Source organism: Lissotriton helveticus, chromosome 8, assembly GCF_964261635.1.
Source record: "Lissotriton helveticus chromosome 8, aLisHel1.1, whole genome shotgun sequence".
NCBI lineage: Eukaryota > Metazoa > Chordata > Amphibia > Caudata > Salamandridae > Lissotriton > Lissotriton helveticus.
Window position 1 is genome coordinate 631,655,776 of NC_136069.1, and position 12,939 is coordinate 631,668,714.

The following is a 12,939-nucleotide window of genomic DNA, read 5'->3' on the forward strand; positions in this document are numbered from 1 at the left end:
TGAACCTAGGAGCCCAGCACTGGATTACAAAACTAACGTGAACATACTTTACCTGCAAATTGAATTTAACTCCATAGGGATAAGGTTGGTAATTTCAACCGAAAACGTTTTTAAGTGTCAACTTTTAAAATACAATAATATTCCTTAAAAATCACTACTGTAACCAAAACACTTTTACTTAACTATTTACAGCTCATGTCCCGGGACAGAATCTAGGATCCAGTCCTGTGGTTAGAAAAGTAATCTACAAAGTAACTAATTGCATTTAAAAGAAAATTCCCATTGAGCTCACTGTTGCATTGTGTTTGAAATTCTGTTGCCTATTGAAATAAACTGTAACTATTGCATTCAAAGTCTATTGCCTATTTGAAAAGTATTTAACCAAAGTAACTCATCCTGAGAAAGTATATTTTGATACCTTGTTGGTTCTAAAACAAAACTATATATTTTGATACAAAACAATTGGCCTAGAGTTCAGTACTTGAGTGTGTGAGATCATTTGCTGACTGAGTGTGTACAACAAATGCTTTACACTGTCCTCTCATACTGCCTTACTGCTCGACCAAGCTACCACTTTAGAGAGTAAGGTTATATCCAACTTTAGCCTCTGCCTCACCTCTGGGGACTGGGGAGACTATACACACTGTACCTTACTTTGGTCCAGTATATATAGAGCCACTTTCCTACAGTTCCGAGAAGGGGATATTAAAGCCTTTATTTGTAAGCTGTTAAGAGAAGGAGTCTTGAAAGATAGACCGAATATTGAGCTGGAGAAGGAGATTCAGAGAGTCCATAGAGATACCTTTAAACTAAATCCAACCAGGAAGGTACAGAGGAGAATTTTGATAAACTTTCCAACACACGCTGTGAAGGAACTGGTGTTGGGAAGAGCATTGAAGGAGGGAATATTAAAATATGAAGACTTTAGCTATCAAATAAGGTCAGATCTAGGTAAAAAAACAGCACAGAGGCAGTGGGAGTTGGGATCTCGGATGAATGAACTTTGGAGCAAGGGAGCCCAGGTGCAGATGAAATTTCTAGCACTGTTAAAAATAATGTGGCACAATAAGATGTACAATTTTTATAATCCGGAAAAAGTCGATACTTTCCTTGCGCAGATGGAGAGATGAGTACTTTGGAACACAGTGTTGGAGATGTAGACGTAGGTTGTAGATTTTGTATATATATATATAGGGCTGTTTCTTCTTTATTTTTTGGTACTTTTAAATTCTTTCTTGTCTGGACTGGGGGGCTCATGAAGGGCGGATTGAAGCACCCAGGGAGTAGAAAGGGGGTTTGCGGGGGGATGGCACAGGGTGTGGGGAGCATAGGGAAAACAGAAAAAAAATGATCCTCAGGATGCTAAATACGGAAAGGAAAAGGAGTACACATAATATATGTCATATGCTAAAGGAGATGGAATTTCTTTTATCATGGAATGTTAACGGGTTAAGAGGTAGAAAAAAGGCAAACAGGGTGTTAGAATTTTTATAGGAAAGTGCCGCACACATTATCTGAGGCAGGAGTGTAGACAGTGTTTCTGTAAGACACGTTGGGTTCAGGAGGTGGTGTGTTCAGACCAAAGGTGGAGCTCTAGGGGTGTGGCCATTATTATAAGGAGTTATTTAGCAATAAGGGTTGTGAAGTACGAGACTGATACTAGGGGAGATGGTTAGTGGCAACCATATTAATACAGGATAGGCCTTCGGTTTGTGCAGTCTATTATGGGCCGAACAAGGATAACCCAGGAGCATTAATAAAGCTTGAAGCCTGTTTATTGGAAACAGTAGCACCCATGATTTTAGGAGGAGATTTCAATCTAGTTCTTAATAAAGAATTAGATAGAATGTCACGTGTGAAATATGTAACCCCTCCAAAGGCATTTGCTAGACTAAAGAGCATGATAAAAATGTAATCTGGTGGATATTTGGCGCAGGAAGAATGACGGAATAAGGGACTTCACCTATTATAGCAAAAAGTATAGACATCATTCCTGTATAGATTATTTTCCTCCAGACCAGGCCTTATATGCAGATATAGATGTATCTCCAGCAATCTTATCTGATCATTCCGCAGTAGCTATGTCTGTGAAGCTTCACCAAAAGGAGGGGCAAAGGAGATGGACGTTCAATAGGACTGTATTATTGGACGAGGAACTGAAAAGAGATTTTGGGGGGAAAAACAGTAGAATATTTTCAGATCAATATAGGTTCAGCAAACGAGCAACTGGTTTGGGACGCCTTTAAGGTATATTTAAGGGAGGATATTGAAGTCTATAACGGGGGGTGAAGGAGAATAGTAAAACAGGAAGAGGAGAGTAGAATTAGGGAGATTAAGATGAAGGAGAGGGATTTGCAAAAGGCCTTCCTAGATGGTGCAAGTAATGGGTCTATTTTGGCTAAAGACTTAGAAGATTTGAAGGCTAAATTCCAGGCGCAACTGGATAAAAAAAATCACTTGAGAGATGGAAGGCGAGTAAGCTCCAACACTTCGCTTATGGAGAGAAATGCAGCTCTTTGTTGGCTTGGAAGGTGAAAGCAGATAGGGCCAGAAACACAATAAGAAGCCTAAATAGTAGAGAGTCAGAGGAAGCGTTATGTGCGAACGTAGATATATGCCGGGAGGCCAGAGGGTTTATGAGTGAGCTTTATAAGGAGACCATATCGCCAGACCAAGAGAGTATAGATGAGTGGTTGAAACGGGCAAGGCTGCCACAGTTGACAGAAGATCAGAAGAGAGCCTTGGGAGGGGAGATTACAGAAGAGGTCAGGGCGCAGTGCAAACAAATGGCAAGGTGAAAAGCAGCTGGACCAGATGGCCTTCCAGTTGAGGTATACCTGTCCATCTTGGATAAAGTATTGCCTGCTTTAAAACCCATATGTAACAGATTGTATATGGTAGGAGAAAACATCCCTAGCTCTTGGTCAGAAGCCGCAATCACGTTAATTTTAAAACCTAATAAAGATCCACAGAAGGTAGATTTGTAAAGACCTATATCCCTTTTAAATGCTGAGAACAAGATCTAATCTAGAATAATGGCAACACGAGTAGCTAAGGTGATAAAAGGGCAGGTACACTCTGATCAAAGAGGTTTTATCCTAGGGAGGCAATTAAATGAGTTAACTTTCCAGATGATGGGAGTTGTGGATATGGCAGAGGTACGAAATATTCCCTTCACTGTAGTGGCAGTAGATGCTGCTACAGCATTTGACTAAGTGAGCTGGAACTATCTTTGGGGGGCCCTAACTAGTTTTAACTTTGCAAAAAACATGGTGAAGGCGGTGCAAAACTTATATCAGAACCCTAGGGCTAAGGTGTTGGTTAATGGAGAGCTATCGAATTGGTTCAGTATAACAAGCGGCCCAAAACAAGGATGCCCTGTCTCCACTCCTATTTAATTTGTATATAGAGCCATTTGCTAATTTGATCAGGGCAGACCCTACTATTCTTCCTTTTGAATCTAATGGGTTTGAGGTAAAACTGGGCTTGTACGCAGATGATTTGATTCTCTATACAGTTAACCCACAAGAGGCAATACCCAGTTTGATGAGAAAGGCGGAAGGTTTTGGCTCAATCTCTGGTTACAAGGTTAATGTAGAAAAAACAGAGTATGCAATGGAACCAGAGAATAAACATTCAGGGAGCCAAAACTCAAATGCGCTATCTGGGGGTGATAATTACGCAGAAGTTGGAGGATATTCAGAGAGTGAACTGGAAGAAAGTCAGTCAGGAGAGATCATATTTATTGCAAAAATGGGCGAATCTACCGTTAAATATATACGGTAGGGTAAACCTGATAAAGAAGGTTATCCTTCCGAAAGTCACTTTTCTTTTTAATTCAATTCCGTTGACTTTTAGGAAAGAAGATAGAGCCATGCTACAAGGGAAAATTGGAAGTTTTATTTGGGCGTCAAAGGGCCCAAGGTTAGCTTAGAAAAAGTTGAGGAGGAAACTGGGGGCAGGAGGGTAGGCACTATCGGACTTGCTTTTTTAATTGTAATGCTTTCCATTTTAAAACCTTCTGTATGCTAGCAAATAAGCCAGACAGGTCATCATTGGGCTTACTATTTTCAGCTATGATTGGGGAGGTCTGTCAAGGTCAGCTTTATTGTATGTTCAAGTGCGGGGACCCGAAGTTTTAAAAAAAAGTCAGGTTGAAGATTCTAAGTTCCACATGAAGAACATGGATGTATGTTCCGAAACAACTGCGAATCCCATACTATTCAACACGGGCACCGATTTGGGAACCCCCGGGCACTCCTGAATGTCTGCAAGATCAATTGTTTATATAAATATCACTATGTGAGCAACAAGCGAGTAGCCTTTGAGTGCTATGTGGGTAGCTAGTGAGTGTTCTTTGAGCCATATGGCTTGAATTAATCTGCACGGCCACATTACCGGCTTAGTGGGATTGACAGGCTGGGTTCTTTTCAACCATGTTCGAGATAGCGTAGTCCTCGATAGTGACTCTTGCGCTCATTACAGCAGGAGGTTTTGAGGTTCAAGCCTGATACCCGGTCATGTATGGGTTTTTGGGTATAGCATCTCCCACATAAACTGTTTAACGAAAAGACAAGGGAGCACGCTAGTTCTTTATGTAAGAAATAGAATGGTCTCTAAGCAACGGATGTATGGCACCACATCACATTATAGCATTTACTAAAAAGTGGTTTGCTGAAACATTTTTATAAATAGAATATAGGCAAGGGTGAGGAAGCACTAGAATGTTTTCTACGTCGTATAGGCGTCTACATATTAGGTACCAATGAAATTGTTTATATTCTGGAAAACATAAAAATACACTATCAGTCATAAACTGGTGAAAACTCTCCAGGTTGCAAAGAGTTATTTTAATAACAATTAAACGAGGAAAATGTCTCTTCACTCGAATATATAAGAAGATATATTCTCAACACGATTTTAAGGTACTATAACATATGGATAATCCAGGTATCTGTGATTGAGAATCGTAAGTATATAAACATATGGAGTCCTATAATGGAATAAATTGTTTGCTTGCAGAGGCAGGGCATGGTACTCCTCAAACTTCTTATCTACAATATTGGAAGTACCCTGAAAACACAATTTGAAGGTATGTTGGGTTCGTTATCTAGCATCAAACATAAAAATAAAATGTATAATATTGAGCAAAATCTAAGGAAAAGGGGTTGTTATTCTCCACAGATCAAGCCTGAATTCCGAGAGAGATGCCCTACAGAGAGAATAGTTAATCAACATGTATGGGCCTGCTGATATTATTTACTGCAGTTATTGTTGGACGTAGAGTCTGAAACAGACACAGGTATATATTTTATCACACTTGAACAGTCCATCTGAAATGAGGCTTCGTACCTTTTTTAATTAAGAATAGGAATTATTAAGGGATGTGTAGGCACCCTTTTCCCGGGGGGTTGATGATATGTCTTTTGCCCTGTTTGTGGCTATTGCTCTATCTTTTCATTTCTTGAACAGATGGTATGAGTGGGTAAGATGTTGCTGTGAGTAGAGTGAAATATGAAGTATCACCAGGATATAAACACTGTTTTTATGGATTCCAAAAGGCTGACTGTTTATGTATTTTTTTGTAATATATATAGAATCGAGTAATCATGTGGGAGGTATTACTTCTTGTCCTGGAGAAGGTGGTGTTCTGAACAGTGAACCACCGAAACGCGTCAATGCACATTGTATAAAGGCATACTGTAGATAGTGGTGACATTTGTGATCTATTATTGTTAAAATTGAACGCAAATTTATTACACATGAAACAAATGATCTGGATCTAATGTATTGCCTTGTTAATGATTAGAAATTATCTTTCTTGCAAAATCTCCCCCTTTGTTTGATCAACTGTGTAAATTGTATTGTGAGTATGTTTTTATCTTTTTTAATTCTGGAAAATGATATTTTGCTTTTGAGTAGTGCTGAAGAATTTTTAATAAAATATTGTTATGCTGTATACACAATTTGGCCTTTGATGGTGGTGGTATTATGTTCTGGTGATATTTTGGATGTGATGAGTGTTTTGAGTTTCCTGTATTAAGTCAACCCAAAGGGGATTTGTTTCCGACTACAGTCTATTTGGTGCCCTACTCCTTTGGTGTTTAAGGGGCCCCTCTCATTTGTTTGGCATATTGAAAGATCAATGTAGCCAACCATTAAAAGCAGGGGGCATATTTTACTGGGCAGATCTTCTGAAAGACTCCAGTTTAATGAGCTGGGAAGCACTTAGTAACTGGACTATGGAAAACTGACAAGGTTTAAATATTATCAATTGGGTTCCTGGTGGGAAACACAAGATTGGACACAGGGAGGAAGATTCCAAGCTTGACCAGGTAATAATAACGGATAACTGGAAAAAGGACATTTCTTTTGGGTACTGGGCCTTCGTGGAGTCAGAAGATACTATAAAGACTGACATCAGAAACCTATGGTGTAAAGAGGTTGGAGATGAGGAAGTAAAGACACTGTGGGTCGATTCTTTTGATATGTTACGAACAGTTGTAAAACCAGCCTCACTTAAGCGTAACCATTTATTTACTGTCCACAGAGTTTATTGGTCTCTGCTGAAGCTGTCAAAGGTTACAGGCAATAAGTATTGCTGCCCAAGATGTGAGCTAGCAGAAGCGGATGATCAGCACATGTTTCTGGAGTGCCCTAAAAGTATGCCATATTGGCTTGAGGTCTGTAACTTTTTAGGGGAGGTTCGAGGCAAACAGATTAAGGTAAGCCCGCATTTGATATTCTTTGGGCTTGAGCAAGATGAAGAGCTGGGAAAGGAGGTTGGTTCCAAGTTTATCTTCTATGTGGTAGTGCTGGCAAGGCGTGAGATCTGAATTAAGTGGAAATCAGAAAGCCCTCCATCTTTTGCAGAGTGTTTAAAGAATATTTTACTAACAAGTGATTCTGATATGGCCAGGGATCCAGGAAGTAAGGATAAGATATGGACTTTACTGTTGGAATGGAGAGAAAAAACAAGTGGGTCCAATGATCAAGCCAAATGTGCTGGCGGTTCTGGTGTCTCCAGAAATCCTTAGTTGGGCTCTGCAGGGAAATGGAGATGGGAACAGAAAGGGCACTCTTCTTAAGGGGTACTCCTTCCTCTCCGATGGCCTACACACCCAATATAGAGAGATAGGAAGAGTCTCAACAAGAGAGTTGGCAAAATGTGGATGCAAAAAAAATATATAGCAAAAGGTAAAACAGCAAGAAGATATCCCTCTGCCTCAATAGACAGAATTAGGCCTGCCTTGTTTCCTGAATCCATCCCGTATACCATTGAACCAGTGTATATGGTGAGCACCATCTAGGACCAGAAGGTCTCCTAATATCGCCTTATTGAGGGTGCTCCCATCGCTTACCCAGACTTAAGCCAGTAATTAAGGGGCGGAAAGACTACAAGTCTGTCAGAGAAGGCACACCCAATTTGTTATGAACAATGTAAGTAGCAGTACCCTGTGGGACACAACAGTTGTCTTTTCCACTGTTTAAAGCTCCTTGTGGTTAGTGTATCCCCAGATGTCATTACTGTAAACAACCTGAGATACACACCTAGATCTGTAAATCTGCAATATGGTGCCTAAAGGATTTTTACCCAAACCCGGAAGCAAAATTAAAAACATCTGCGTTAGCACGTAGGAAGCCCCCCCCAGTTTACTTTTCTTCAAAGATCTACAGTTTAGCTTGGCATCAAACATAACTCCTAAATAGGAGAAGGCATTTGTCCTAGGGACAGGGGGGGTCCCTACCTTAAAATTGAAGGATTTGGTTGACCCATGACCTATCTGCATCACTTATGACTTAGAATTATTAACTAGCAGGTCCCGGCCTTCCATAAAGGACACCAAGGAGTTAAGTAATGTTTGCAACACCCTCGCAGTCCGGGCCATAAGGACCGCATCATCCGCATACAGTAATACAGGCAGGCCACCCCGGCCCACCCGAGGGACATCTGAGTTTGTGGCTATCAAATCCTTCTCTAAATTGTTAATATATAGGTTTAATAAAAAAGGGGCTAATATACATTGTCGACCACTCTAGATCAGGAACGGACTGGTTACTTTGCCATGATTAGTATAGCGAACCGCACCTTTAGTATCACTGTGGAGTTCCTGTAAGAAGAGGACAATGTCTCCCCATAGTTAGCTTCTATTCACCTGGTCGAATGGTGACGACAAGTCCATAAAGGCCTAGTAAATCATACCAGAACACGCAACCGTGTATTTATTTAAAATCATATACATTTTAAGGTATTGGTCCATTCTTGACCTGCCAGGGCGTAAGCCATATTGAATATCTGCCAGTATATGGTTTTCATCCGCCCATGTGGATAACCTCTACAATAAAATGCGACCCACCACCTTTACCATTGAGTCAAACAGAGATATGGGCCTATAACAAAAAGTGCTATCCCAGTTTCCTTTCTAACCTCATCGGCAATAATACCAAGGGCCGACTTTCCTGCCCCCCAACATTCCTCTGGCCTAGGTTCTGTTTGACTAGAAAATGTTTCCTGAAAATGTCCAACCCATTCCTCCTCGGTTATATGTGCATATAAGGCCTGTCTAACATCTACCAAGAAAGGGCTGTTGACTATATTCCATAACAATTTACTACATTTTAGGGTACTGGCCTCTGCGAGCTTTGTCCAAGCCTCGTCCCCAATTTCGTCCCTACGCCTCTACCTTGTATTGACCTCGACAGGCTTTCAATAGTACTGGGTCCTTAGGTTTGGTACCCAACACTTCCCTCAATTCCCTTGCTGCTCTAGAACAGTTACGGTCAAACCATCTCAGGGTGTGTACATTAGGGTGCCTAGGTGGCGTCTTTAGGAGATCCCCAATAGCACAAGTGATGGATGCAAATGCATCAAGGATGATCCCCGGCGTTTCCTAACCTTTACCGCTAATATAGAGTTCTTCTTTACACCTAGCTACGAGGGACTCCTAGAATGGTTCCAAGATGATCTGGGCCCACCGTAGCCTTCTGCCCTCGTCTGTAGCCATGAGGAACCCCCTTTGTCTTTTTGACGTATCTTTCCTTGACTCGATCCAACTGACTTTAGCACATATGGGATTATGATCGCTATAAATACTCTCCTTAATTGAAAACTTCATCAGAAAGGGGAGGAAGATAAAGTCAATGTAGGATGCACACCCCCTCCCTGAGAAGGTGTGAACAGGAGTCCTCACGTTACGATCCACCCGGCACATTGCCATAGTCAGATCCAATTCTTCCACTAATAAGTAGTTCTCCCCGCTTCGTATGCTCTATATGCCTTCCCGCCCTACGGGGACATCCTAAATTAGGAAGATGTAACATAGCTGGGTCCCCACATAAATGCAGATTGAAATCCCCATCAATCATAAGATAACAATTATAGTTAGACTTAGATATCATGCTGTTTATAAACACACCAAGCCTAGAGATAATACAAACACCTGGGGCAGAAACAGCGTTCTAAAAATTCAATAAGAGCAGCTTGTCTGACTCCAGTGAAAGTAACATCTGCACACAAAGATTGTTCCGTGGCAACACCTTCATACAACAATTGACGGCTAAGGAGACAAATATATTCGGACCGCCCTTATGTCTTCCCGACTTTAAAGGAATTGCGGGCACAAAAAAGGTCTTGTATCCCTCAAGAAAATTTTTATTATTGATAACCCATTTCTCCTGGAGACATATCACATCAAGTCCTTTTATAAAAGCACACCAAATAGGGTCAGTCATCTTGCTTATTATCCCAGTAATGTTCCATCACACTAGTTTACATGCCTTTCCTTCTCTTGTACCAATAGGGGATGGAGAAATTGAGGGGTTGGGCACTGGTGATAACTGGACCAATCCTTAACAATAAGTCAGTCACAAGAGTCAAGGTTATCCAGGGGGGTAAATCGGTTGAGATGGGGGGTATCTTGAGTCGTTGGCTGTCTAAAGGGTCGTCCTCGCAGGAGAAGAGCCAGTAAATCCAGTCATTCCCTTCCCTAAGTGGTCTTGAATGGGAGGGCTACTATAGATTATACAGGACCACTGGAATTATTCAGTCTGACTGCGTGCAGGACCTATCTGCCAGGTGAGCCCTATTGAAGTTAATTACAATGCAGTTCCTTCCATATATTTACTGGATTTCGAGGCTCTTCGAACCATATTAATAAAACCCTCCATTCTTAGACCCAAAGACGTGTTACGAGACAGCCAGTTTAAGAATCTTTTCTTAAGTTGCTCAAAGGCTTCAATGCCACCCTGCTGTAGAACTGGGACATTTCCAAGTACCACTACATATGGGACTGACTCCAGGGGTAGGTCTAGTACAGATAGCCTCTGCATGTGCCTTATCTCGGAATCCACTGCTGCCCCTGTCTCCTGGGAGGACCCTTCTATCGTTAACTGTTCTCCCAGTGAGGAATTAGTTATCCTGGGACAGGTCTGGGTTTTCAGATGGGAGCTTTCTGATTCCACTATTATGGCCACAGAGTCAGCCTTCAAGTGATTCAAGGCCATTGGTGGCTGTAAGGGACTGGGTTCTCTTCAGTGCAAGGCACTCAAGAGTGTTATATATGGTAAAGTCCCCTGCCCATTGCACCCATGATAGAGTACACTGGCACAGTCTGGTCGAGAGCCAGACGCTCCCCCGGCCTACTTCGAATAGCTCAAACCTCCGCTGGCCTGTCCAGTCGTGACTTAAGCATCTTCGGTTCAATGTCAGCTGAGCGTTGCATAATGGGGTCTGATTTAAGATCCATTCTTGCCAATAGTGACTCCATCCAGCCCTTCATCATTGCGACCAAATCTCCCTTCATTACAGTTGGCAAAGAATTTGGCATTTGTGCCAACCCCTCTGCCCTAAGACGTTTTGCTTTACTCCTAGGCAAGGGGCCTTTACTTTTAACTCCCTTGCCTAGCCTAGTTCCAGGCCCTCTCCCCACAAGCGTGCTCCTTGACGTAGGGTTGAGCTCCACACCTATGTCACGGGTGTTCCGAGTGGCTGGGCAAGAGATTAAGTCCACCCCTATGGCTGATCACGCCTCTCCTCCTGGTCCTGATCCTACATTCGCCCCTGCTCCTTTGGTACTAGAGCAGGGGAACAAAGAGACCGAAACTAGTTCTACCTGCTCTTCAGGCTGGTCTGTACTGCCCCTAAAGGCGCTGGGATACTGACCAGAGAGTGGGGGAGCGGGACAACCGGCAGGCGACAAGCTCGATCTCCTTGTAAATAATCCCCATTGCTATTACAAGGAAAGCGTCCACGATAGTACCTTGTGGCGCCGATGCGTATGTCGCTATCCTATTGCATTTTCCCATAGTCCTCTGGTGGAGGGAGATAGCAACGAGAGTTCAATCCCCAGGAATCGGGCACGCTTGCCCAATAAAGAACTATATTCACAATGTCATGTACAACCATACAAATACAGCCCCACCCACGATCTTAGACCCAACCGGCACTACTCCTCCTCCTACCTTCTTGGGTGGCGATTAAAGTGTCCACAGGACTGTTAGACAAGGCGCTCTTTCTGATAGACAGCTCCCACAATGAGGCTGCTGCACCACGGCACTCCCACAGAACTGGATTCGACCTCGGATGACGGCTCTACAGACCAAGAGAGGGGGGGGGGCCCCAGCCTCCTCCGGTGCGAGGATGCGCCCGCCCGGGCATGGATTGGCCCGCCCTTTGCCCGGGCGCGTCCACACCATTGGACTGCGACGCACCGAAATGGCGTCGGAAATGCCCAGGTGGATTACAGGAAACCGAGTCCCTCAGCAGAAACAGGTAAGGCACAAGCTACGGCTCCTCTCTGATCGGGGCGACTACACTGGCCGCGGGACTGCTTCGCACCTAAATGGCGTCAGTAATGCTCAGGCAGATTACGAGAAACCGAGTCCCCCAGCAGAAACAGGTAAGGTACAGACTCAAGCTCCTCTCCGATGTCGGCGGAGGCTACTGACTGTTCTTAGAACTATTGATTAAATAAAAAGAATAAAACGTGCACTCTACAAGATGCTTATCCCAATTACCTTGTAAAAGCGAGGACCTGGAGTCAGAGTGAAAATCACCATTATGTGCACTGGAAAACCAAGATCTTCGTATTTAATCTTAACATTTTTCTACAGATACTAGCCTTACATATTTTAGTTATGGTAGCAATAAACATGTGTTTGATAACGTACCTGCTTTTTTTTCAATGCTTCACTTGCATCTACTGTAACGGGCAGTGATTTTTGCAATGCCTTTAAAGCTGCATGGTTGTACACAGTCTTGGTCAGGCCTGTAGTAGTGGACAATACCTAGAGGCAAAGTGGATAAATATTCAACATGATGATGCAATTTAAAAAAAAAAAATGGTGGACAAAAAATATACCAAATATCCTAATATTTCAATCTGTGGACAAGAAAGTATACCAGATATCCCAATATTTCAATATGCTAAAATCATAATTATAATAAAATTAAGGTTCAGAAAACACAAATCGATTTACTTTTTATGAAAAATCAGTTAAAGCGTGTAGGAAAGAACCCCTTTTTTTAATGATTCTTCCCCACCACCACACTTTTTGCCTGGTATGTGATGCAATTTTAGCAGAAGTGCACTAGGTTCCTGCTATCCAGGTCCCCAGTGCCAGATCTCTTTCCCTAAAACTGTACAATTGGCAACACCGTTAGCATCCCCTTTAAGTCCCTAGTAAATGGTACCTATCGCAATGAGACTATAGGCGGTCCCTAATGGCTACAGCATGTATTGTGTTGCTCTAAGGGAACCCTCAGCACCAACATGCAAACTGCCATTGCAGGCTGCGTGCCCGTGTGCAGAGAAAAGAGAAGACACAACATGGCACACCTCCTGTGTGCCATGCGCAGCTGCAGACACTGCATGCAGTTTACGTAATGTAGGAAGCTGTCCCTGTATATACTATACCAAAGTAAGGTATAGTGTTCACATA

The 12,939-nt window shown here is 42.5% G+C and overlaps 1 protein-coding gene and 1 long non-coding RNA gene across 9 annotated transcripts in view; one reads left to right on the plus strand and one right to left on the minus strand.

The window, feature by feature from the left end:
- The window catches only part of LOC144772855 (uncharacterized), a 106,942-nt gene extending 100,227 nt beyond the window's left edge, over window positions 1–6,715 (plus strand). The window contains exons 2-4 of the long non-coding RNA XR_013599858.1: window positions 5,023–5,092; window positions 5,185–5,302; window positions 6,551–6,715. This is a non-coding gene — a long non-coding RNA (uncharacterized LOC144772855). The remainder of the gene's footprint in view (window positions 1–5,022; window positions 5,093–5,184; window positions 5,303–6,550) is intronic.
- RBM26 (RNA binding motif protein 26) overlaps window positions 1–12,939 on the minus strand; it is an 812,370-nt gene that overhangs the window by 215,654 nt on the left and 583,777 nt on the right. For all 8 annotated transcript variants that reach the window (XR_013599857.1, XR_013599856.1, XM_078657487.1 and 5 more), the window contains one exon: window positions 12,169–12,285. Coding sequence is in view for 6 of the 8 variants with exons in the window: in XM_078657487.1 (XP_078513613.1) it covers window positions 12,169–12,285 (117 nt within the window). In the remaining 2 variants the exon portion in view is untranslated. The remainder of the gene's footprint in view (window positions 1–12,168; window positions 12,286–12,939) is intronic.